The sequence below is a fragment of the Camelus bactrianus genome, chromosome 17 (genome assembly GCF_048773025.1).
Source record: "Camelus bactrianus isolate YW-2024 breed Bactrian camel chromosome 17, ASM4877302v1, whole genome shotgun sequence".
Lineage (NCBI taxonomy): Eukaryota > Metazoa > Chordata > Mammalia > Artiodactyla > Camelidae > Camelus > Camelus bactrianus.
This window is the reverse complement of record NC_133555.1, coordinates 32187918-32214889: the sequence shown is the minus strand read 5'-3', so window position 1 is coordinate 32214889 and position 26972 is coordinate 32187918. Positions and strand designations below refer to the sequence as shown.

At 50.8% G+C, this 26972-nt stretch overlaps 1 protein-coding gene across 5 annotated transcripts in view; it reads right to left on the bottom strand.

Moving 5' to 3' along the window:
• Positions 1 to 26972, bottom strand: part of POC1A (POC1 centriolar protein A) — a 66901-nt gene that overhangs the window by 7612 nt on the left and 32317 nt on the right. For all 5 annotated transcript variants that reach the window (XM_074344776.1, XM_074344775.1, XM_074344774.1 and 2 more), the window contains one exon: positions 10033 to 10176. In XM_074344776.1, coding sequence (XP_074200877.1) covers positions 10033 to 10176 — 144 coding nt within the window. The remainder of the gene's footprint in view (positions 1 to 10032; positions 10177 to 26972) is intronic.

The window sequence follows — 26972 nt, the reverse complement described above, 5'->3', positions numbered from 1 at the left end:
CAGGCTTGTGGCTGATTTGGCTCCTCCAGGCGGTCTCCCCATAGTGGGTGGGGCACCCCAGCCCCCTTCTCCCAACACAGCAGCCAGATTTCTAGGGGGTAGAGGGTCCCAGGTGTCCTGGGTCTCAAGAAGAGAGCACAGTCACCCAGCCATGGCACTGGGGCACTTGTGCCAGGCCATGGGAAACATCCAGGGGCTGGCCTTTGGCTCAACACCCCTGTCTCGACTGTGCCGCACAGAATGTCTAACTTTCCTTTGGTTTCATTGCAAAGATGGAAAAATGTGGAATTAATCTCCCCTTAGCATGGTTTTGACTTTACTCAGATTCTAAAGATCTAAAACAGATGCAATAAAAAGGGAATCTCTTTGCTGTGGGGTCTTGTGAGCTATCAAAACAAAGTGGGGCTGCTGGGCCAGCGCCTGCCCAGCTCTGCCTTGTCTCCTGCCAGCTCCAGTTCTGTCTCTTGGTGTATGTGCGCGGGCCTGTGCACACACGCAGGGCCCTGGCTTGCTGATGGTGCCCTGGCCACATGTCAGGGATGAATGGGGGATGAAGTGGCCAGCCCAGATCCCTGGGGACAGGGGTTGCTGGTCTGGGCCTAGCTCCTACCAACAAAGGCTCTGCCTCTTAGCCCCAGCCTCTGTCCAGTGCCTAAAGGTCTGTGACACAGGGGCCTTCGAGTCAGAGGTGTGATGCATCCTCCCCGAGCAGCCTGCAGATGGCCATCAGTCTGAGTGCCAGCCCCATGAGGATAGGGGTTCTGTCTACTCTCACTCACTGCTATCTTCTCGGTCCAGGCACAGCTCCTGGCACCTAATAGGTGCACAATGAGTGCTGGATGGACAAATGCCAGACCCTGAGAACCATGGGGATGCAGAGAAGGCAAGTCCTGCACCAGCCAGTCCAGGTCCCCCGGGCCTGGGGAGCCGTACTCTGGGGATGAGCCCGCCTGGCTGGTGGGGAACATTCCCCCCAGCTTGGGCCTCGGACCTCGAGGACTTGGGGTGGCGGAGGAGGGAGAGGAGGGCGGGCAGGCTGGAGCCTGGAGGGGCCACTAACAGCTGGCCTTAGGAGGGAGGAAGCCTCCTGGCCTCAGCAGGACGTGGTGGGGGCACAAAGTGGGGCAGGAGTCCAGGAAGCAGCCCAGTTCCTCCCCTCCCACCTCAGGCCTGATTTGATGAGGACTAAAAGCTTTGAGGCCTGAAATGGAGATTCCCACTCACACTGACGTGTGACACGTTAACTTGTCCAGGATCACAAACACAGCTGATGCACACAAAAATACACGTTTCTAAAGAAATTCCTCCCAATCTTTCTGGGCTCAGCAAATGTCTTTATAGCTACTCCTCATCACCCCACAGCCTGCTGCTAACAACACGAAATGAGCTTTTGTCCCTTGGGCCCAGAAGTCCATGTTTCTGTTTCACATTATCTCAGGGATATAGGATTTCTCTGGCATTTCTGCATCCCCCAGCCCCCACCTCTAATGAGGATTAGCTCTCTTCGGGAAATACATGAAAAACTATTTTCTATTGGTAGATTAGTCACCAGATTAAAGAATCTTGGCTAATTTACCTTCCTTGTGGCTTTATAGCAACTTCTTTTAAATAAACACAGGCTTTTCCACATTATTGCTTACCCCGCAAAAGAGAAGCTATAAAAAGTGGGTCCGCTCACCACCATCCATAAAACCGGATGCTCTGGGACCCACGGGGCACCACCCACACCAGGAGGAAGATCCGAGCTATACCTGCTGCCAACACTGGACTGGGTTCAAGCTCATCTCTGGCAGCCATGAGCAGGCCACCAGGGAAGCCAAGTGTCTGACAGGAACAGGCCTCAAGGTGCAGGATGCCAGTCACTGCTCGATAGGCTGTACTCTAGTTCCAGGGTGAGTCCAAACAGGGCTAAGCGAGGGGCATGTACTGTGGCCTTGGCCCCGTTTAGCATCCCTTTTCTTCAGATGCTCATTTTTCCAACAATCCATTTAAAATAGTTAATTTGCCAATACCTGATAAAACACAGTCTTCACAAGTCAGAGGGACTGCTTGGCAGCTTGTTGGAAGTCTGGAAAAGCTCAGTATAGCCTGACAAGTCAGGCCGTGGCCCAGGTCCAATAGGACCACCTCAGGAATGAAGGGCTCACAGGCCCCTCTGCCCTGCCCAGTACCTACTGAGCCCTGGTGCGAAACCTGGCCTCTCATCTTGGCTGGTTTTGTGGAGCCACTGGCTAGACCCAGATCAGAATGGGGGACACAGAACCACTCCCCTAAAGACCATGTTCTCCTGAGTTCAAAGCTTCTTTCTGCTTTATCTCCTCAACCCAGCCGTGGCTATTGTGGGTCCAGTGGGAGTCTGTATGACAGACCAGGCCCAGGTAGTCTGTACAGAGTGGGAGGAGAGAGATGGCAGGTCCAACTGTAGCCTTTCCTGACCCAGCTCTCATGGTGCTTCGTTCAGAAGATCGCCAAGTGGCCACGGGGTCAGCTGTGGCTTGCTTAATCTCAGAGCCATGCAGGCCCATTTGGGGCTGCCTGTCACAACCAAAAGACTCCTAGGCCCTTTCTCATGAAGTGTGCTTGACTCTTCTTTGGAGAGCCCTTGAACAAATCACCTGGAGTCCCCTTTGTCCCTGCTCTTAGAATCATCCCAGAGTCAGTCTGAATGAGATGTCCCTATACGGGCCTTGCTCTCCCGCTGCAGCTCCTGCTCCTCCTCCCCCAGCTCTAGGCCTGCTCTGGGTCTCACAGGAGAAATCTCATAAGACCGTGAACATTCCCAGGCCCCAGAGGTAACCGCAGCCATCCCAAACCCATCTGGTGGGCGGGGGCCTTCCATCTGCAGCCTCTTTGGAAAGGCGGTGCTTTTGGTCACAACTGCAGATGGGATAGAAGATGGAGCTGCCATCCAGCCCCCTCATGCAATAACAAACACAAGCTCGGGCCACCTTTGAGTGCTGCCACCAGCCCCACCCCTGGTTTGGTACTCCCCTGTGCCTCTGCATTTGCAAAGCCAGAGAAGGCTGCAGATAAACTGTCAAAATGAGCAACAGGGCTTGGGAAAAGCCAGGGCCCAGCCTCTCTGCAACCGGCTAGAGAGAGACCCAAAGTGTCTAAGAGACCAGAGTGTCTTCAGTCCTTTGTTCCCAGGAAGTAGCCTCTTAACAGAGGAAAACCAGTCTCTTGTCTCCAAACCCCAAGTGGCAGGAGCTTAGGCTGTCCAGAACTCAACTTTGGCCCAAGAGCAGCCTTTAAATATCCATGAAGAGGATGGCTAAACAAGGTCTAGGCCAGGTGGCTAGATGTGCTGCAGTGGAGGGAGGGCCCTCTCTCGTGGGAACCAGCAACAGTCACCCCTAGGTACTGCCTGCGTGTGCGACTGACATCAGGAGGGCTGCACACACCCGACAAGCAGGGATCACTGGGAGGGGCGGGGCACAGGGTGACTTTCACTCTGTAACTTCCCAGCAAGATCCATCTGGGCACACCTGGGAGGACCAGCCCCCACAGAAAATGGCATAACTGCTATAAAATCTGGAGTCTGTTTCCACAAACAACAGCTGGTCTGTCCAGGAAAGAGGGACACCGAGAGCCCCTGAGAGTGGTCAGGCAGTTCAGCCCACATCAGGGTGGGCCCAGTGTTCCCACCTTCCCACCAGTGTGAAACTAGCAAACTAGCTCCTTGGAGGGGAGCGGCAGGATGCCTCAAAGTAACGGGTCACTCTATCCAAGTCCTCAAAGCAAAGAAGCCCAAATCCTTAGACTTGTTGAGTTAGGTCAGCAGAGTTTCAATAATCTGGACCTTTAAACCAGTGGGGCTGGGTGGGCCTGCCTCCCCCCACTTCCCACTGTGCACACGTTCCAGTCTCAGAGCCCAGCAGCCCCCGGTGAGTCACAGGAACCTGAATGTGTGACGTCACAGCCTTGCTGTGGCCAGCTTGAAACGCGGATTCCATGAAAAACACAGTTGGCGCAGGAATTTCAGGGCTCGGTATTTTTAAAAAGCAGCAAGACGTGAAACCAGAGTCAAAAATAACTTTGCTATGGGCTTCTGGGGCGAAACCACCAGCCGCCTGCCAGGCCCAGGCCCAGGCCCCAGCCCCTCACTGCAGCCTCCCCAGCTCCTGGGTACTGTCTACATCTCCACACCCACACCCTGGTCCTTGAGGAAGACCTGGGGCCCCTGCAACTTCCAGACCCCACCCAACTTCTGTCACTCAGGAGCCCGTGAAGGAAGCGAAGGAAGCCAAAGCAGGAGGTGAGCTCACGTGGAATGCCAGCAGAGGGAAACAGACCCCTAAATCACCTGTGGCACCCCCACAAGAACACAAGGGGAAAGGTCAGGGCTTCTGTCTGGACACCCACTGAATGCCCATCACCAAGCAGGCAGGCCTGGCAGGGGTCCACCCTAGAGTCCTTCCTCTAGGCGTGGCCATGAGGGGAGGGGCGTGGCTATGGGCAGATGGGAGGGGTGACACATGGAAAGAAGGCCCTAAGGGAAGTCCCAGCCCCACCTGAGACACTGACCGCTGCTGCGCACCCCATGGGACAGACAGACGGGCTGTGCCTCAAGTCTCTCCTCTATGGAAGAGGAAACCATGGCTTCCCCAGGTCCACACAGATGGAAAGAGGCAAGGCTAGGCCAGAGCAGCTGGGCTGAACTTTTCTCTGGACCTGGGGACCTTTGAGGTTAAGCCAATCCTCTCAAGAAGAGAAGACTGGGGCAGGCCTGGCAGGTCAGTGACCAGGGCAGCCGCGGGACAGGCGTGTGTTCTCCCCAGAGGTGGCAGGAGAGGGTGGGACCCAGGGCCAGCTCACAAGAGGAAGAGAGGGGCACATACAGTACCCAGCACCCACACTTGTAACCTCAGCCCTAGCTGCTCTTGAGAATTCCCACGAGGGGTTTTGAAAAACAAAAAGTCTCCCAAAGAAAAACCTAAATCCCCAACAACCATTTCGGTAACTGGATTCAAAGAACGGCTATCACAAGATGTATGTAAATCTTTGAAGAGCTTCAGTCTCTGCCTCTGATGCCTGGCTCTGGATTCAGGGCTCCCATCTAATGGGCCCTATGACCCATCTGATTCTCAACAGCCCCCAGGCACCCTAGTCCCTCTTGTCACCTCCTGGGCTGTCCTCCTTCCTGGAACTGGAGAAAGACCTCCTCTTTCTCTCCCTCACATCCTACTGTCCAGCCAGACCACTAGTCTCACCAGCAGCCCAAAAGCACTCCTGGGACTCCAGCAGTCAGAGCCTGTGGAATGTCCACTCCTGTGTCACTTGGCCGCTTGGGTGCTTTCCTACACTGCCCCTCGGAGAACATCAACTTAATACTTAACGCTGTGCTTCACAAAACAGCTGGCGCCAGTCAAGCCCATCCAGGCAATCAAGAGCTTCACAACAGTGCTCAGGGAACACAAGCAGGCTTGACTGTCCCCACTTTCCAAGCGAGGAAGCTGAGGCTCTGGGAAGCAACATCACCTGCCCAAGGTCACCTACGTGGTGAACGGTAGAGTTGGCCCTCAAGTCCAGGAGGGCAAGCTAACAGGCAGGGCTCACTGGGCTGAGCAGAGCAGCTCTGAAACCCAAGGAGGGACCTCTGCTCCCAACAGCTGGTAAGGATGTATGAGGCCAAATAAACCCTGGCTGCCTAGGACATGGCATCCAGCTGGGGTCAGAGTCCTGAGGAGCTCAGTGGAGGAACCAGTGAAGCCCCAAATAGCAACCTCACAGGGGTAAGGCGGGGGGGTGTCTCTCCCAAACATGGAAGGGTCAGGGCAAGGGGCTGTGCTCTCTGGTCAGCGAACTCAGGGGCCATGCCTGCTGGGCTCTGTGATCACAGAGCACTGAGCAAGAGATTTTGCCCTTAACTTTCAGGAAGCTCAAGTTTGGTTTGCAGATGAACTTCCTGATGAAGCCATCCCTAACTACACCAAAACCGGTTATCAAAGAAAGCTGGGGAAGTTCTGATCTACATGGGTTGAGCTCAGGATCATATGGCATCCTGGAGAAGCCCCAGGCTGAACAGACCCTGGAGCTGGTCCAGGCACAACAAGCCATTATGAATACCCTATCTGCACTGGGCATGATGGCAGCAGTGGGCACCATGCAGGAAGGTAACACGAGGGTTGTGGAGGAAAGTCCTTGGCAAGTTGTAGGCCTCAGACAAACATCAGGAGGAAAATTATGATGAAGATATGATCCCTTCACTCTGAGGACCTTCCATCTAAAACAACACTGTGGGGAGACCCAACAGCCCAGGACAGCCGAAGAGTGAACCTGCTTGGGAGTAGGTACCTTGAAGCACCTTGAAGGCCATCCCGGCATCTATTTCCCCGAATAAATACATTTACAAAAAACAATGTGTGCATTTTATGAAAAAGATATTCCTAAAAAATAAAACAGCACAACTTCAATGCAGAAGTTAAAAGAAGGGCTGGATTCAGATGCTGCACACACCCCTAGGGCCTAGGAGGGCCAGAGGAAGCCCTCATTCCTCAGGAGCCCAAGGGCCGATTGCCGTCTGCTCCTCTCCTCACCTTTCCTCCCCTGCAGGGAAACCTGGCTCCAGGGAAACCTAAGCAGGGGCAGCTGCAGAAGTCACCTCCTGAGGGTAGGACCATGACAGCTCCACCCCGACCTGGGTCCCAGCCTCTCTGAGTCCCTATCTCCACTCCACCCCAGACCCTCAGCATGAGTCTGGCCCCGACTTCTGCCCACTAGAAGCCCGAACTCCTGTGCTGCCTCTTCCATTAGCCCACGTCAAGGGACCCATGGCTTTCTCGATCTGGCCTGCTGGACTCCCACCTGGCGTGCTCTGCCCAGCTGTCTCCAGCGGCCCTAGTGGCCTGCTCCTCCTTGGAGGCTTGGCTCCTACATTAGCAGATTCAGTTGTGGGGCCCTCCCAAGGGTGGGACTGGGTCTCACCCAGGGCCCCCTACACAGAAGAGGCTCAGTGAATGTATGTGAATGGAGGGAAACCACCACCTCCACTGTGAGGGCTGAGGAATGGCTCTCCTGAGGTGGTGGGGAACTAGAGAGCTATTTCTGGTGCTGTCGTGAGGATTCCCCATACCCACACCAGCCAGGCTCTGAATAATGACCGAGGCAGAGCAGGAGCAGCACTGACCACAACAGCAGCACAGGGCAGTGCTGGGACCATTCAAAGAGCTTCACACAAGCTGACACATCTAATCCACACAGGAGGCCCGTGAAGTGGGTGCAATCATCAGCTCTGTGTTCCAGATTTGGAAACTGAGGCACAGAGGTTAAGTGACTTGCCCAAGGTCACTGAGCTAGAGGTGGGAAAGCCAGGACTTGCACCTAAATGAGCTCTGAGCCACATCTCTCCCCAGGCTTGCTCAGCCACATGACTTCTGGGCCTCTGCTTTGCACAGAGCTGCGCTGACGAGGACTGAGGCGGGGTCCTTGGCCTTCGGACCAGTGCCAAATGGGCCACAAACCTCGAGAAGAACCCAATCACTGGGCTGCACCCAGCCTGACAAGCCGGAGGGAAGGCAGGCTCTGAAGACAGTGAGCCTCCACGGTGGGGCGCCTGCTCTGTCACCCAGGGGCTAGAGGCTCGTGACTCACTCAGTAAACAACCCATCCCGGCCACTGCCCACTGCGGCCCCATGCTTCTTCCCAGAAGGATGTTCTGCAGGACGGAGGCCTGAAGGACCCAGAAGGCACTGTCTCTCTCACAGGCTGCTTAGAAGACTTCCTTGTGGGGGAGGGAAGGGGCAGTGATGGGGCGGGACAGAGGAGAACAAGCACGATTCAGACGGAAGACACTGAAGTAGGAGTCAGTGCTGGGGTGGCCGAGGCATCCCCGACCTCCAGAGCAGAGGTGTGTCAGGCTGGTGAGGGGCACCCGCTGTGGCGGCAGCATCCGAGGGCAATACTTACATAACAAGGAGGCTCAGAGCCCCGCTGAGGTACTGGCAGGGGGAGGATGCCGCTGGTCGCCCAAGTCTACGCCCCAGGGGATCCTCCAGGGAGGGGGCTACCCCAGCAAGGCTGGTCCCAAGAGGAGGGGGCAGGGAACCTCCAACCCCAGTGGGGGAAGCCCTGGTTGTAGTTGGAACACCTCAGCTAGAGCCCTGACTCCAGGACAGGAGGTGGGCCTGGAAGACAACCGGCGACCAAGCTTGAAGGGAGCACGTGCAAACACCACTCCGCATTCTGAAAATGGGCTGCGCTCCAAGGCCCGAACTGGGGCTTCATCTGTGGAACCCACGTTTCCTCAGGACACACTGAGTCCATCAGGAACGCGCCTCCCTGCGTGGCATTTAGGAACGCACGCTGGCCAGCAGAGCAGGCGACTGGCTCAGGGGCTTGGCACTGGGTCAGGGTGGAGTGTTGTTTGGATTTGCAAACAGGCTGAATGGTGTGAGCAGGACGAGGGTGTCTGAGACATCCAGACCCCAGCCACACGCCAAGGCCACCAGAGAGCCTTCGCTAGTTTCGTGCAATGCCAGTTTCTTCCAAAGTTACTACCGTACTCCTGACGGCTAACACATAATGAAACCTTCCATGTACACCCTTCAAACACAGTGACAGGAAATGTTTTCAGTGTTATACTCCTCTGGATCCAATGAAGCTATTTTTAACCATCCTCTCAGACTTAATTTCCAATTTTATTCTATGAAGTTCTAATTCATTCCACCTCCCCTGATCTCTCACTTGATGATGCCGCGAAGAACAGGAGGCGGGCACGGCAGTTTCTGACAGGTCTGAGGGGGATAATTTTTTCAGTCTTTGCCCATTGCTCATCTGTCTTAACTCACGCCTTCTTCTCAAGGGTAAAGAAACTCAGAACCATCTGGATGATGTGCACATAGTCCCACCAGCCCCTAGTCACCGAGGTCTGACCTCTCCCTTCAAACGTCCTTCCTTCAGTGGGTCCACGGTGTGCAGTAGCAGCTGGGGTGCTGTGACACACTGAGGACCAGGCGACACAATGTGGAGGAACTTGGTGCACTTGGTCCCAGATCCAGAGCTAGGGAAGGGACGCCACGTCACTTCAGTTCAATTTCTGTCAGAGACTCCAGGGTCCTCTGCCTCCCTCCTGCATCCTTGCTCTACCCCTGAGCTGGCACAGGAAACAGGGGCCTGCACCCAGATCCAAGGAGGGGAGGAACCCCAAGGATCTTTAAATCCCACATTGGCCCAGCTGCCGCCACCACCTATATGCCCCATGCCAGCCGCGCTGGGCTTAGCTCACTGCCTGGATGTACCCATGGCCTCCTCCAGACCTGCAGGCAGGCCGCTCCCTCTGCCAGGACTGCTCTCCCACTCGAGGATGAGACACCCCTCTGGGCAGGCCTGCAGTGCTGGCCGCCCCCTCTGCCAGGGATACTGCTCTCACTGGAGCCACTGTATTGCAAGTCTGTGTTATGAGTTGCCAGATGCACTGACACTCTGGGAGGTTGGGGGCATGTTGACCTCACTGATGAGGGTAGACAGCTAACAAGCACTGAGCAGCTCCCTAGGGCCAGGCACAGGCCAAACACTTCCTGCAGACTCATCTCCTTTAATCCTGATCACAAATGTGGCTGGTGTAGCCCACCTCACTGCACATCACAGATAAACACACCGGGGCTTGGAGAGCTGAAGATGTTTCTCCAAGGTTGCTCAGAGGGTAAGGAGCAGTGCCCGCTCGATCCCGCAGCCTGGGCTCTCAGACGCCCTGATTCTCACTGCATGTGGTTCCCTGGCACGTCCCTGGAGTGCCCACCCAGTGAAGAGTCAGAGGAAGGGACAGACAGTGTTTCTTTCTAAGCTGCTGCGGCCCAAGCCAGCACTGGGTGGGGTGCTCCCTAGCAGGATCCAGGGTTGGTGATTTTGGGGTCCAGTTGTCTGGCCAGGGATTGGATGGCTCTGAGAACCAGGATCCCAGGGCAGGCACAGCTGTTTCATTCATGTGGGTTGGCAAATAGGTATGTTATAATGTTTTTTAAAAACCCAATTTCAAATGGCCCAAATGCGAGGCCAGTGCAGACGATGGGGTGAATTTACAGCACAGCTTACCTGGGTGAGGACGTCCAGCTGGCCCACGATATGCTCCAGCGTGCTGGTCAGTGTCTGGGGCATGCTGACAGGCTCCTGGGGCTGGCTCTGCATCGACTCCTGACTTCTGCCTCTGCCTGGTGGGACAGGAAAATCCACTTCTGGCTAAAGACAACGAAAAGGAAAGAGAGCCCCTTAGTCTTGATTTAGTGCTGAGGAAACACAATGAGGAATAGCCCTCTGATGGATTAAGTGGATTAAACCACCAGCAAACTTGAGAAAACGAGTTCCAAATGTTGGTGAGTAACGGCAGTGTGGCAGGACTCCCATGTCCGGGCCTGTACGCTCCCTTCTGGGGCCTCCTTTCTGACCAGAGGCCATGAGTGAGGAGCAGAATCAGAGCGCCTGGCAGTCTGGCCTGGAGGGGCCTGGGAGGGCTGTGAGGTGGGCTGACGAGTGCCCTCCGCCAGCTCTTGGAGGCCCTCAGAGAGGCTGGGGGCTGCCAACTCTTCACATCACCTGAACCTCCCTGTAGGCCTCTCAAGAGTCAAGACCCTGAAGGCCGGCCTGGCTCTGAAGTCAGCCCTCCTCCTGGTCAGCTCAATGCCAACTTCCTCACTCAAGGGATGGGGATGGCCCAGAACAACCCTGCCCTGGTGCAGACACCCTGGGTAAACAGGGATTCTATGTGAACGTCCTGGCCTGGTGGCTGGCAGGAGTCAGAATCCAGAGGACAGGCGGCTTGCTTAGACAAGACTCCAGGAACCCACTGAGGGGCTTGGCATCTCTGCCTAAGATCCTTCAGTCCCCAGCTGCAGAAGCCATCCCCTCCCCGCCGCCCACCACCACTGAGGATCCGTGATTTCCAAAGGGGGCTCATTCCAGTCCAGCATGTTTCCCCGAAAGTCAGGCACGGCTCTGCACACAAAGGCTTCTCGGGACCTCAAAAGCATCATGCATGTGTTCAGTGGGTGGGATTCTGGGAGCCACTCGGTTCTCAAGGACACAGTGGGCAGATGTCCCAGTTTTGGTCCTGGAACCCACAATTCCTCTGTGGACTTGTTCCCTGTGGGCATGACAAGCCCCAAAGCCCCAGTCACCCAGAAATGCAGCCACACTGGGGACTCAGTGTTTTAAACCATGACTTCACTGACAGACCTTCCAAGTGTTACCACACCAGTCCTCAGTTCTGCCAGTCCTCCAGGGATCTCTACCACCTTCAGGAGAAAATTCAAGCCCCTTCACGGGCACCCTGCTCTGGCCTGCCTCCTTCCACAGCTCCCCCACGCCTCTGCATCCCCAGGCCCAGCTCCCATGGTCCCCACTGCTGGGCAGGCCCTCCTCCACCCTTCCTTTCCCCTGCTCTGAGCATCCCATCCTCAACTCACCCACAACCTTGCACTCCCAATCAGAAGCTCCTCTGTGCTCCTGAACACCTGGACCTGCCCCATCCCTATCCTGTTCCTCCAGCCACTGCATCTCCAGGGCCAGAACACATGAGTGGGATGAATCAATGCCAGACCGCCCACAAGGCCCACCACCTGCCCATGTATCTTTGTCCCTCTCCTTGTCTCCCATCTACACTCATCACTCCTCTCCCCTCCAAATCCAGCACATCACTGGGCTCAAAGCTTGTCAACTACCCCTACATCACAGAGCCAGGGTACTCCACCCAGCACCCCTCCCTGCCACGGCCACTGGAGTATACTGGCTATGACTGGGGCTCACCAAGGATACCTGCACACTAGCCCACCTCCTAGCTCTGACACTAGGCTGGCCTGCATGCCCACCATCAGCAGCCGGCTTACATCTCCTCTGAGTCGACCCATCTCTTGGATGAATCCAATGGCCCGGCCCCAGGAAGGTGCTCAGCCCTGGACATGCTCACCTTGGGCAGGCCTCAGAGTTCCTGAAAAGACTCAGCCCAGGAAAGGATTCCCAACCAGCAGAGGAGGGCAGTTCAGCACACAGGCCCTACCTGCGTATTTTCCTTTATTCGGCAAGTGTTCTAATTTCATAGATAACAAACTCTCAAATGCATGTCAACTTGAACTTGGAAAAATGCAGGCCCTGGCAGTTAAAGAGAACTTGAATGTGAGACACAAGCCAAAAGAGTGTGCTTGAAAACAGGAACAGCGCCACATCCACATGCCCACTGTCCACATGTCTGCTGTGGTGCCCACGGGACTGGGGCCCTTCCAGTCCTCCAGGAAGCGATACACTTCAGTCTCAAAGCCCACCCAGAAGTCCATCCCAAAAGGAAATGTTTCAGAAGCCTTGACTGGCCTCCACCTCACTGCAGCGGCCTCCAGACCCAGGCAGCTGTCAGGAGACACAGTAGTGGACGGTAGGGAAGAGACGGCCTTGACTGATATCTGAGCTCCACCACTGACCAGGGCTGGGGGGCCCTGGGCAAGAGGTTTAATCTATCTTGGGAATCCCTCCCCTTCCTCAGAATAAATGGGGGTGATGACTGAGCTGCAAGAGGCGCTTCTCTGAAAATCACCAGCGCCTTTCTTGAGACGCCTGTGCCCACTACCTCCGAAGGACCCCCTTTCAGACAGGCATGCTCTTCCTCTAGACAGAGTCTCCCGGTTTCCTCAGGAAAGGCCACTCTGTCCTGACAGCCAGCATCCTCAAGGAGTGGCCAGACCAGCACCGCCTGCTGCCTGGGAAGGAGGGGATGGAAATTCTGAGTGCTTTTACTGAGCAGCCCAGAAATGGACAGCGCCGAGCCTCTGGAAGCTCACTGACAGTGGGAAGCGGGGCGGAGTGAGCACCACTGACTTCAGCGGCAGAAACCCTCCTAAGCCCAAAACCAGCCAGCTCCAAAGGAGTCCCGAGGACAGCAGCCACGTGCCCGAGCCAGGGAGGTGGCCTCTGGCAGACAGAGCAGCAGGAACCTGAGGCTCAGACAGGAAGTGACCATCGGAAGGCGCCCAGCCTCCAGCCTCACTCACGAGTCCAGGGTTCTGGCCACGCTCTTTGGTCCTGGTCTCACCTTCACCAGGAAACAGCCCTCTCTACTGCCCGTCCACGCTCATCCGCAGACATCACAGCATTTAACACACGGCCAGTCTAGCACCATCAGGATGGCAATCGCTGTGGTTCACTTGCCACCTTCTATGTGCCAGCATTTTTATGGCACTTCATTTAGTCCTAACAATGACCCTCCACAGCAGGCATTACTAACCTCACTTTTCAGATGAGGAAGCAAGCTCAGAGAGGTTAAATAACCTGCTCTAACACAGGAAACGACAGAGCTGGGATCTGAACCCAAAGTACAGGCAGTTCCCTGACAGGAAGCAGCCTCTGACAGGAGTTGTCGCCTGCAGACCTGCTTCCCGTGCCCAGCTCCTCTCTTACCTCCCGGTAGAGGCTCCTGGCTCTGGCTCTAACACTTTTTGTGTCACTCCCCCACCTTGCCTGACCTGGAATGCCTGCTGGGAACAGAGCTGAACACAGAGTGGGCCCTCCACACACACTCCACGCCTCCCAGAGCCAAGCCCACCAAGGTGACATTCCTGTGGAATGAAACCTTCCCCAGGCCAAGGGCCAGCAGCCCTACCCCCGCACAGCATTTCAGCCACTCACCTGCACTCCAGCACTCTGGAGACAGCCAGGCCAGTTTCCCCCAGAGCTTGGCAAATAAGTATGCGATAAAGCAGAGATAAGAAGGCAAGAAGAGGAAGGGCTGTGAGGAATAACAAAGGCAGTGTTTAGGGGGAAACGTCCTATCAGGGCTTTGTCTGTTCAACATCAAGGGCCACTTGGGGCCTTGCCTGGTCGTCCTCCCTTAGGTATATCACCCCTAAAATCACAACTTAACTCATGCTTACATACCTACATACGCAGAGAGCTGCACCAAGTCAACAACTTTCAGTTTTATCAAATAGAAACATCTTAACATCACAAGAACAAAAAGGTGAAACTCTGAATAGATGAATCTACTTAAGTTTGTGGAAATCTCATTTGGGGTCTGGGGAGGTGTCCCCTCTCACCCACCTGGTGTGGGAGCTCGGGCTCTCACATGTTAACCTTTTTTTTTTTTTTTAAATTTTATCTTTTATTGAAGTGTAGTTGATTTACAATGTTAGTTTCAGGTTTAGAGCAAAGCAATTCAGTTATATGTGTACATACACATATAGATACATATATTATCAGATTCTTTTCCATCATAACTTGTTACAAGAAATTAATCTAGTTCTCTGTGCTATACAGTAGGCCTTTGTTGTTTATCTACTTTATATATAGTACTGTGTATCTGTTAATCCCAAAGTCCTAATTTATCCTTCCCCCAGTAGATTAATCTTCTGCTTCCCTCAGTTCTGCTGCTGCCAGCCTGTCATATGCCACCAGGAGCTTAGCACTGTGCACACAGTAGGAATTGCATAAATATCATGGTGACTAATGTAAATTTTCATTAAAAAACAAAACCTAAGAGCAGAGCTTGCAGGTCTTCCTTGGGACAAGAAATCAACCCATCAGGTTGAGACCATTCTTGACTGCTCTCTGGATTGACTACGGTCTCACTTTTTCATCATCAAGATGCAGGTATGGATAGGAGCTTTGGCTATATAAGATATAAAGTTAGGGGAAGCATTTATCCCAGCCTAACAAGAAAAAGGCCGACAATCTAAAAGAACCATAAGTTTTCTTAAATCAGAGAGCTGAGGTCACAGAGCAAACAACTAGCCTGAAATCTAAGGGAAAGGCAGGCTCTTCCAAGGAAAACAGGAAGTGGGCTTCAGCTGACTGCTGGCAAAGCATGGGAAGAAGAGACACTGAATGCCACACAAGTGGCTGAGAAGAATTAAGTTACACATTTTAACAAATCGCCACAGTGTGGACAGGGTGAGAGTGAAGAACCGCTGGGAGTCAAAGACACGGGAAGTTTGCCTCTCCTCACAGGGTCTCCACAAACCTCCACTGGGCATTCAGGAGAAAGAAGGGGGCAGGGCCATGAGTGGGAGAAACTCATTCTCCAGGGTGCAGGCCTGGAGGCAGGGAGTAGACATAGAAAAGGCATGAAGTCCCGCCAGGACCCTTCTTACCTATGGAACAAAATCCTTAAGCTACTGGGGACAGAGCAAAAAAAGATAAAAACCCCTCTTCCCTGGGGGAGAGGCAGGAAACCACCCTGAGTGGAGACGACTGAGGGCTCCAATGGCCGAGGAAGGGCAGGGCTACTAAGAATGCCCTACTTCTGAGACCCAGGGACACAGGGCCTGACTAAGACTGTAGCTGGGCCTGGACAGCAGAGAATCCCTCCAACAAAGCCAGCAAGCAACAGGAACAAGCAACAGAAGCCTGTTGCTGGGGGAAGCACAAGAACACGGAAACAGACACCCTCGGAGGAGCAGGCCTCAGGGTGGGCTGAAAGCTGGGGATGGAGCAAGGACATTGAGGAAAATCCTCCAACACCGGGACCGCTCCCTAAGTGCCAGGTAATGCTACACTGAGCTCACCTCCTGATCAGACCGACTATGTATCTTAGTTTCTGCTATCCTAAACACAATGTCTGGCATTCAATCAAAAATTCAACCAAAAAAATTCTAAGACACTCAAAAAGACAAGGAAAAATAAATCTTATTGTCAAGAGACAAAGTAACGAGCAGAATCAGATTCAGATGACAGATGCTGGCACTATCAGATGGAGAACTGAAAATAATTATGAGTAGTATGTTAAAGGTTTCATTGAAAAATTGTGGACAACATGCACGAACAGGTAGAATTTCAGCAGAGAGGTAAAGTTATAAGAACGAGTCGATGGAAACGCTAGAAATAAGAAACCCAGTAACAGATAAGAAGAATCGCTTTCCTGGGCTAGTAGTTGGCTCAATTCAGCTGAGGAAAATAAATCAATGACCTTGAAGACAGATCAAGTCCTCAAACTGAAACATAACAGGGACGAGGAAAGCAGAAGAGAGCATCCATAACAACAAATTGTCTAAATGTGTGACTGGAATCTCAGAGAGAGAAGAAAGAGAACAGAGACATTTATTTTTTGGAGGTACTGGGCATTGAACCCAGGACTTGGAGTATGCTAAGCATGTGCCCTGCCACTGAGCTATACCCTCTCCCAAGACATTTCTTATAGTACGAGTTTACGGGTAATGAATTCTCTCAGCTTTGGTTTGTCTGGGGAAAAAAAGTTTCTATTTCTCCATTTCTAAAAGTTTTTTTTTTCTGCATATAGAATTCTGGGTTGACAGGTTTTTTTTTTTTTTTTGGAATACTTTAAACATGTTACTTCCATGTCTTTGGGCTTGTGTAGTTTCATATGAGAATAAGAACAGAATTCTTACCTTTGATCCTCTGTACATAATGCATCTCCTTTCTCTGACCACCTTCAAGAATTTCTCTTAATCTTTGCTTTCAAAAGCTTGAATATAATTTGTGTGGGCTTTTGGTTTGTTTTTCTTGTTTCTTTAACCGGCTTGTCATTTCTCTGAGCTTCTTGGATCTATGGTTGGATACCTTTCATTACTTTCCAAAAATTCTTGGCCATTATCTTTTGAATAGCACCAAAAAACATGTGTTATCAGTTTCCTAGAGCTGTCTAAAAAACTGTCACACTTGGTGGCTTAAAACAAGAGAAATGTATTCTCGCAGAGTTCTGGAGGCCATAAGTCTGAAATTAAGACTTCAAAAGGGCCACGTTCCCTCTGGAAGCACCAAAAAGGAATCCATTTCAGTTTCTTGTGGCTCCAGGATTCCTTGGCTTATCGCTGCATAACTCTACTCTCTGCCTCCATCTTCACAGGGCCTTCTCTTCTCTCTGTGTCCCCTGTAAGAACACCTGTCACTGGATTTAGAGCCAACCTAATAATCCAGGATGATCTAATCTTGAGATCCTTAATTACATAAGCAAAGACCCTTTTCCCAAGTAAAGCCACATTCACAGGTTCTGGGGGTTAAGACATGGACATTTTTTTGGGGGGAGGCACCATTCAACCCATTACAAAAATGCTTAGATAGAACTCTACATCATATGTACAAAATCTGTGTGCTGAAAACGATAATACACTGATGAGAAAAACCAGATTAATAATATCAACAAAGAGATACATCATGTTCATGTATTGAAGACTCAATGTTGTTAAGAGATCAATTTCTCCCCCAAAATCATCTAAAGAAATCAAAAAGCTGACTCTAAAATTTATATGGAAAGGCAAAGGAACTAGAAAAGCCAAAACAATTTTGAAAGGGAAAACAAAATTAGAAGACTCACGTTACCTGATTTTAAGACAGTCTAAAGCTATAGAAATCAAGACAGTGTGGTACTGGTGAAAGGATATACACATAGATCAATGAACAAATAGAGTCAGAAATAGACCCACACATATTGGGTCAATTAATTTGTAACAAAGGTACACAAACAACTTAGTGGAGAAAAGACAGTATTTTCACCAATTGCTGGAACAACTGGATATCCATTAAAAAAAAAAAAGAAGAACCTCAGTACATTCACACCATACACAAAAAGTAACTCCAAATGGTTCACAGACCTAAATGTAAACTCTAAAACTATAATACTGGTATATATTTTTCTTCTAAAATGGAGAAAATCTTTGTGACCTCGGGTCAGGTGAAGATTTCTTAGATATGACACCCAAAGCGTGATCCGAAAAGAGAAAGTTGATAAAATGAACTTCATCAAAATTCAAAACATCTCCTCTCTGGAAGACGCTGTTATGAAAACACAGACTGGGAGAAAATATTTGCAAGTCACATAACTGGTAAAGGACTTATATCCAGAATATACAAGAACTTTCAAAATCCAATACGACAAACAACGTTAAAAAAAAAAAAAAGGCAAAAGATTTGAACAGTCACTTCACTAAAGAACATATAAAGATGGCAAACAAACTTGTAAAAAGATGCTCTACATTATTTGTCATTAGAAAAATTCAGGTTATAATCATAGTGAGATACCATTATATACCTATTACAATGATCTAAAGTTAAAAAGACTGATCACCTCAAGTGCTGGCGAGGAAGTGGAGAAACTTGAACTCTTATACACTGCTAGGGAGAATGTAAGATGTTATAACCATTATGGAAGACAGTTTGACAGTTACTTAAAAGATTAAACATTTCAAAAAAAAAAAAAAAGGTTAAACATATACCTATTATATGTTGCAGCCATTCCACTCCTAGGTATTTATCCAAGACAAATGGAAACGTATGCCCATAGATATTTATATAGAAATTAACAGCAGCTTTATTTGTAATAGCCCCAAACTGAAAATAACCCAAACATGAACAGGCAAATAAAAAATTGTTTATCTATCTGATGGAAAAGTACTCAGAAATAAGTAGAAGTGAACTACTGATACATGTAACAACATGGGTGAATCTCGAAATAATTAGGCTGAAAGAAACCAGATCCCCCCAAAATATATATGTAACTACATGATTTCATTTATATCAAATTCTGAAAACTGCAAACTCATCTACAGTGACAGAAAGCATATTAACAGTTGCGTGGAACTGGAGGTGGAAGAAGTGGATTGACTACAAAGAGGCACAAAGGAATTTTGGGGGCTGATGGAAAGATTCTATAACTTGATCATGACGGCGATCACACAGAATGGTTCACTTTCTAAAATGGTGAATGTTACTATTTGTATACTAATAAACCTGACTTTCAAAAGGTGCAGTTACAACTGAAATGCCCCTAGGACCCCCACCTGCCCATCGTGACACTGCACTTGACATTACGCATCACTGCCATTCTGCACTCAAGGTGAAAATCACTGCTTCTCCACAGGACATTACCAGTGGGCAAAACCCAAGGTTGAAGACCACAGGTGAGGCCCGTGAGGTCCACCACTGGTCTGGGGATGGACCTCAGATGCTGAAGGGCCAGAGTCACATTTCAGTGACTCCCCAGTTGTCAGCAGATGTCCCAGGCAGGGTTTCCTGAGCAGCAGCGGCCCAGTCCATGGAACTTCAGGACTCAGCTGCTTAGGGGCCTATACACAGCCTGACAGTCACGAGCAAGTGAGGTCTGCACGCACCTGGCCAACAGCCAGCAGTGGCTGGAGTTTTACCATAAAGATGTCATGAGCTGACTTGACAGAATGCCCCCCTCTAGTTGAGTGGGGTGGTCAATCATTAACACCTGCTCAAGATGGAAATTTCTCTTTTTCTATTAATCTCTAACACTGGACCTTGCCCCTGCCCAGCTTGCTCCAGAAACTGAAACTCTGTAACAGACAAAAGCAACCAGCAACTGGTCCATGGCCTGAGATTGGCCAGAGAGAGGAGAGGAGAGGACAGTGACCCAGGCCCCAGATCTGGGCTGTCTCACTAGTACCCTCCTAGTATACAGTATAGACCCTTAGCGCAAAACTGGAAGAAATGGACAGACACACACGATTATGTCTTTTCAACTTCATCTTTCATCAAACTGTTCATCACGTAGTCACTGAGGATATGGAGCTTCACGGACTCAGACGTTTCTTAGTCTCCACCTCAGGCCTTTGGCTTTGACAATTTGCCTCATGGAGAGTTAACAGGCATCCAGTCTGCCTCCTCCCTGTTTGCTAAACCAGCCCTGATGAGGAGAGCGGGGACAGGGCAGAGCTCACTTGGGCTCCTCTCAGCTCCAGCTTGTCAAATGGAAATAGGCACAGCTGTTTCCTCAAATCAACGCTCAAAAGAAACCTGGTACTGTATTCTCCCCATATATTTGTGGACTAGAGATACTACGGCCTTGTTTGCCCTATAATTTAGGGTTCCGGCCGGGAGACTAACAAGAGGGAAAACTTCTGGTTCTAAACATAGCCCTGAGCCCAAGATGAATTCTGGTTTCTTAAAATCATCTAATTGTTCGGCAGTCTTACGAATGTTCTTCCAAGCCAGTCCAAGTATGAGTATGGGGTTTGGTTACTGCTATTGGCTTCTACCCAGAGTATGACTATACAGGGTGCCTCCACACAGACAGGGTGTCCTTGGAACTACAAACTGTGAAGGGGTTTAAGGATGGGTCTAACGTGGAGGGTGAGGGATCCACGTGCCCAACCCAGGACTCTGTACAGAACCAGTGCCGTCCAGACCCCAGGACCACAGCTGTCCCTGTCATCCTAGTACACTTGTCACAGATCTCCTGGGCATGTGGGAGGTGTTAAATGCACAAACCAAGGAACCCCCATCTCCTCACTCAGGCCCAAAGCCAGACGGAGGCCCCATATCAGGGCTCTGTCGGCCACCCCTGGGCTCCACCCCCAGCTGTCTCCTGCTGACCCCGCAGCCAAACTCGCTGAGGATTTCCACGCATTTCCCCACAGACAAGAGGGCTGACTTATAAAGCCAAATGTTTCCACAGGGAATTATGTTCAATATCTTGTAATAACTTTTAATGGAAAAAAAATGAAAATGAATATATGTATGTATATGCATGACTGGGACACTGTGCTGTACACCAGAGAACGACGCATTGTAATTGACTGTACTTCAATAAATTAAAAAAAAAAGTCAAAAAAAAAAAATAAAGCCAAATGTTTTAAAGGCATGAAAGAATTGCCTTGGCAAGCAGGAAATGGAAAGTCATTCCAATGTCCAAATATGCCCCCAGGAGAAAAAAGGAGGGTGGGGGAGGACTGTCCTACTGAAAGGACACACCCGTATGAGGGAAGCTATGGGCAGAAAGGAGCGGGGATGGAATGGGGAGAGGAAGGCTGAGGAACTGAACTGGTGGCTAGCATGAGAAAGCAGACTCTCATGCATCGAGAATGTCCTCTGCATAGAGGACAGCCCTCCTGGTTCTGAGGACAGAGGAAAATCATCCCAGGCCTTTAGGGGCTGAAGCCCTCCAGGTCACCACGCCTGGTCCAGCCAGAAACACACACTGGTTGGCAGCAAGGCTAGAGCCCAAGGGTCAGGGACTCGGACGAGGAGGAACAGGGCAGGGCAGGGTGAGGGGGTCCTCCACACAGCCCAGGGGAGCCTTGGGAGGAGGCAATGCTGGAGAGCATCTGCTGCGCCCCAAGTTCCTGGAGCAAATGCACCTTGGGAGCATTTGGAGAAACAACCACATTGCCAAGCAGACACCACCGCACTGCGGTCCCCATGCTGGTGACCAACACCTTTGTAACAGCATTCCCTTTGCACACAACCTGCTTTCCGGAGGGCTGGCTCCTCAACAGTTCAGTTCCACACATGTTCGCAAGGGCCCCCTTCCAGGCTGTCTACCTCCTGCCTCAAGACAGGAACACCTACCAGCCCCACCACAGACACCTAAACTGAGACACCCTGGGAGGGAGATCAAGGCTTCTGATAAAGCTCAAGTGTTGACTGTAGTTTTTGTGTGTGTGTGTGTGTTTTTTTTTTTAAATTAAACTGCTTTGAACTAATTTTAGACTTAGAGAAAATTTGCAAAAAATAGTACAGGAAATTTCCATATCTCCCTCCCCCAGGCTCTTCCAGAGTTACCATCTTACATAACCATCAGTACAATGGTCACACCAGGAAGTTAACATCGGGACAATTCCATTAACCACACTAAGGAAGGGCTCCACCTGAGCTTCACCAATTTTTCTATTAATGTCCTTGGATCCTGATGTTCCAGAATCCTACCCAGGATGTCCCACTGCATTTAGCTCTTTCTCCTTTGTTTTCTGCAATCTGTGTCAGTTCCTTGGTTTTCCTTTGTCTTTCATGATCTTGACACTTTTGAAGAGTGCTGATCAGTTATGTTGTCAAGTGTCCCTCAGTTTGGGTCTGTCAGACGTTTCTCATGACTGGATGGGAGTGATGCAATTTTTGACAAGAACACCATAAAAGCCACGTGCACGACATCGTGGGACTCATGTAGACAGGTGAGGTTGACCTCTGTCAGGTTTCTCTAATGCAAAGCTACATCTTTCATCTTTCTCTGTGTAGTTAATCTTGGGGGGCTGTGGCTTTTTAAAAGGGAACGTGTGGCTGTCATTACAAACTCTGCGTGTCAGCCCAGCTTGCTGATGGCTGCAGCTGCCCCACAGATGAGAGGCATCTAATGAAGATGAGTGGCAGAGCCGACGTCTCTGGAAGACGCCGAAGCTCTCGGTGACAAAGAGGAACAGTAGCAGTTTATTTATAGATCCACTTGAAGACAGCTCATTGTAACTACTGGAGTTGAATTTTTAAAACCTCGGGAACAAAGGCTAGCTATTTTAAACTCTCCTTGCACTTAGTTCAATGGAGAGTGTTAGAGGCACTGACCATACCCGGGCACCACTCCCAAGCTCGGCAATTCATATTTTGTGCAGCATCTCAGGACACGAGCAAAGCCTGCCAAGACAGAACCAGGACTGGCTCTGCCTGCCCCAGAGAGGCAGCAGGCATCCGATGGGCCAAAGTCCTCACCTCAGTGCTGCCCAGGGAGGAGGTGAGGGAGGCTGCCTCCTCTGACCCCAGGGTCTCACAGCCTCCCTTTCCTGGAAACTGAAGTTGCACACAGCTGTTGTGAGTCAAGGTTACATCACCTCTCTCTCTCCCTCCCTGAGGGCTGCAGGCTGCAAAGAGGGACAGCGCACCCCAGAGGATGCCAGCCGGGGACAGCTGGCTGTGGCTGGTGCACCTGCGCTGACACATCTCCCGGCTGGAACAGAGGCGTCCTGGATGGAGCTCAGAGTCCACAGCCATCCCTGAGGACAGAGGGAGGGGGCAGCCCCAAGGGTCCGCCTGCCTCTGGCCCAACTGTGGCTCGACCTCTCCACGCTCCAGAACTGTGGTGAAGAGGGAAGAGATGGGTTTCCTCAAAGCCTCCCACATCTTTATTTGAACAAAGAGCACAAAACAACGATCTCTACACAATGCAGAAAAATGTGAACACAGACTAGGCATCTTATATTAAGGAATTATTAATTTTGTTGGATGTGATAAGAGCACTGCAGTTATTTAACCAAGAAAAGTCTGTATTTAGGGTAAAATAATGTTATCTGGGATTAAACAAACAAAAAAGCCCTCCAGCTCTTCTAAAAAATGTGGGAGATGAATGAAATAAGATTGGCAAAATGTTGAAGCTAGGTACAGGGTACACGGGGGTGGGGGTCATATTATCCTCTTGACTTTGCGTTAGCTTGAAAATTTCCCCAATAGAGAGGTTTTGTTTTGTTTAATTAAAAAAAAAAAAAAAAAAAGGCTCCCAAGTGACTGGAATGAACTGCAGGAATGAACTGCGGAGCCGAGGCTGGGCAAGTGGGACCCAGAGGCAGCTGAGGCACAGGACCACCCCCCACCCCTCAGTGGGACTGGCATTGTTAGCATAGGAGGCGAATTCATCTGAATCCAGGCATGTTCGCACTAGCCTCTGGCACTGCCGCAGAGAAAGGCGGATGGCACCCAGAGCCTTCAGTGAACCCTGCAGCAATGTCCGGACCTTCAAAGAAACTAATTTTAAGATAATCTCCATGGAAACGATCTATTCTGATTTTTTTCCATGGTAACCAATGAGAACATAAACACAAGCATTATCCAACACCCTTACACCACCACATGGGCAATGCTGCCATCCAATCTGGAAAATATAAGCTGCAAAGGGCTTCTTCCCATTGAAAAAGAAAACAAGGACTAAAACTTCTAGTCCAGACACATGGATTTTCCCACCCTCCACTGCCAGACAAAGCCCACGCCACCTGCCCCCACACTGCCAAACCAGGCCAGAGGGTGGTTTCCTGGGACCATCAAAAATGCCAAAAGGAAAGAGCCAGAGCCGGCCTCTAGCCTCACACACACAGCCCACGCTGCCCACAGACAGCAGGCATGTGCCCACTGAGCTGATTTCCTTGAGCATTCTGTGTCCCAGACGTATGCTGGCCACGACGGGGAGACCAAGGTCCCAGCCCTCCAGAGAAACAAGGCAGGCCTGCGAAGAGCTGGCCACAGAAGAGGGGCTGCTGCAGCAGCAGAGCCTCTGGGCAGGCAGAGCAGAACGAATTCATAACCTGCTGCCCTTCCAGGGAAGGCTGCGTGGAGGAGGAGCCATCTGGAAACAGACTAAAAGAATGAGTACAGCTCCACTAGGGAACAGGGGATGTGGGCCAAAGAATCAGAGTCAGATGTGAGCAACTGGGTCTATTTCCACTTGTGGCTCATTTCTTCCATTTTCAGGTTTCTGGGTTTGAAAGCAGCATGGAACCAAAAAGAAAGAAAGAAAAGAAAGAAAGAGAGAAAGAGAAAGAGAGAAAGAGAAAGAAAGAAAGAAAGAAAGAAAGAAAGAAAGAAAGAAAGAAAGAGAGAAAGAGAGAAAGAGAGAAAGAGAGAAAGAGAGAAAGAGAGAGAGAGAGAGAGAGAGAGAGAGGGAGAGAGGGAGAGAGGGAGAGAGAAAGGAAGGAAGGAAGAAAGACTCTCAGATGCCTGTGGCCTCAGTTCTAGCCCACCCTCTCTGCTCCACATGCATGACCTCAGCTGGCTGCCCTTTGAGAGGGGACTTGTCAGCGTGGCCTGACCAGGCATGCTGATGCTCATCATCGCTGTCACCAAAAGAGCAGCATCACAGCAGTGGCCCCAGGGCTGAAATAAAGGCACTCTGAGGCATGCAGCCTGCCCTGCCTGGGGCCACGTGTACCTTGAAGTAAAGCACCACAATGTCAGGACCCCACAGTCCTGCGATTGGGCTCACTTCCCAATGTGCAACTGTGGAATCTCCACTGACCCTGAACCCACGCTTTGGCTGCCAGTGGGAAAGGAAACCCAGAATAGTTTTGAGACCCTTGAAAGAGATAAAAGAGCTCTCAAAAGTGTGTGTGTGCCCAGGTTTATGCACCAGGTGTGTCCAGATGCACACAGAGCTGACACGAGGGTGTTCCGGTTTCCTCTGGATTCCAGAGTGAAGTTCAGAATAATTAAATCTACAGAAAAAGAAGGCAGACTAGTGGCTGCCAGGGACTGGGGAAGTGGGGAATGGAAAGTAACTGCTTAAATGAATACGGAGTTTTATTTTGGAGTGATCACGTTTCGGAACTAGATATAAATGGTGGTTGCACAACATGGTGAATGCACTAAATTGCTTACTTTAGAAAAAGGTTAATTTTATGTTATGTGAAATTCACCCCAGTTTTTAAAAAGGGGGAGGGAATACATATTAATACTTTTGTAGATAGTGTCCTATATGAAGATTGCACCAGTCTATTTCCCCATCCTTTAACCATCACAGTTTTTTTTATTATTTAAGTTTTTCATCTTTACCTGGAACAGCAGCAACAGCATCACCTAGAAATTTGTTAGAAATGCAAATTCCTTACTGAATCAGACCCTCTGGGGAGGGAGTAAGCTGAGTTTTAACAAGTCTGCAGGGTGATTCTGATGCACACAAACATTTAAGAACCAATCTAAGAGGCTTACTGCAATGAATGTGAAACGTTAAAAGGCCCACCTCCTCACTACACTGCGTCTCCCCACTCACTACCTGGAAGCCCACAGTAACTCCTCCTGATGCATTTCTGCAAACATTGTTCTTGTTTTGCCAAAGGCAACCCCTCTATTCTGGTAAACACCGTAATTATTTAACATGTGCCTGGTAGCAGCCCTGACCCATCTCCCAGTAAATCAGTTGTAGCCTCTGGAGGGAAAAGGAGAAGGGATCCTGCCTGCTTCCCAGGACTGAACACAACAGGTCGGAAGGAAGGGCCCAGCCCCAACCGTGACCCCTAGCAGAGGCATCAGAATCTCTGGTGCTCTTAGACTATTCACAGCCAAGTCACCCACCAGCTACTGCCCAAGGATGCTGTTTCAAGCAGGAAACTTTCTTTAAGAATTGTAATTTGGTAACAAATATTGAATCTTTTAAATTTCTAGTCTCTTCTGTTTTCCCATGGAAACCAAGAAACCCAGAGCACAGGTGGGAAAATGCAATCCACTGTGAAGTGAGGCAACTTGTCTGACGGCCTCTGTCACCCAGAGGTAGCAAAGGCCGCTGCAGCTGCCCTGCTCCCCTCGACCCCCCGCAGGATGGTCTTCTGCAGAGTGAGCCTGTAAAATGGAAAATGCCCAAAGGAGTAATGTAGGCCGACAGAGAGAAATCAGGGTACAGAGAATCCAGATGACTTGCCTGAGGTTACAGGAGAGATGTGCCACATCCAGCCAGGCCCCAGCTCAGCTTGGAACAGGATACTGGAGCAATGCAGCTCTTACTGCCAGCCAAGCTCTTAAAGTGGCTCCCAGAGCCAGAAGTTTCCAGCATCATCCACCTCCCTAGCAGGGCTGCCCAGGAATCCTTTCCAGGACAGCCATCCTTGTAAGATTGCTGTCCCCATCCCAGGAAGTGCCAGGCCGTGGCCAGCCAGGTCTCTTATTGTTCACCTGTACTGTGCCCAGCCCCAGGCCATGCAGGGGATCTGGAGATGCCTCACAGAAGAGGAACCTTGGGGTCTTGGTGGCAGGAATAACAGGGACATGCAGTGGGGAGTCAAATTTTACCGATGGTAATGGGTATGCAGACACCAGAGGCTGTGAGGCAGTGCTGCCAGGGCTCCACACAAGTGCACACCCACAAAAGTGACGGACAGCTGTATTTCTGAGTCACCAGACTCTAGGGCTTGGGTATCTGTCTCAGGGGCTGAGGATGCTAGGATCATTTTTCCCACTGAGAAATGGGGAGAATCCCTCTTGTTCTTTTCCAGTCAAGGATCTCTTAGTTTTGCTAACAAAAAGGCTGAGACTGAGGGGCATGGCTTTGATCGGGGCCTGGGCCACTCACCAGTAGGTGACCTTCAGGCTCAGGTTTCTCCTCTGCACAGCGAACAGGGCAGGAATGAATCATCCCAAGGGAACTACACAGAAATGTGCTGCCAAGTAAGTCCCAGGAAACATGATCCCACTGTTCCTAAGTCAGCCCCCAAAGCCCAGGCCCTGCCAGGCCCAATCATGGTCAAACCAGGCAGGAAGGTGCTGGGAGAGGGTCTGCTTTCCTGTGCTTCTCATCAGGGTGTTTCTCACCAGGGGCTCTCATTCACGTGGATGAAGGAGAC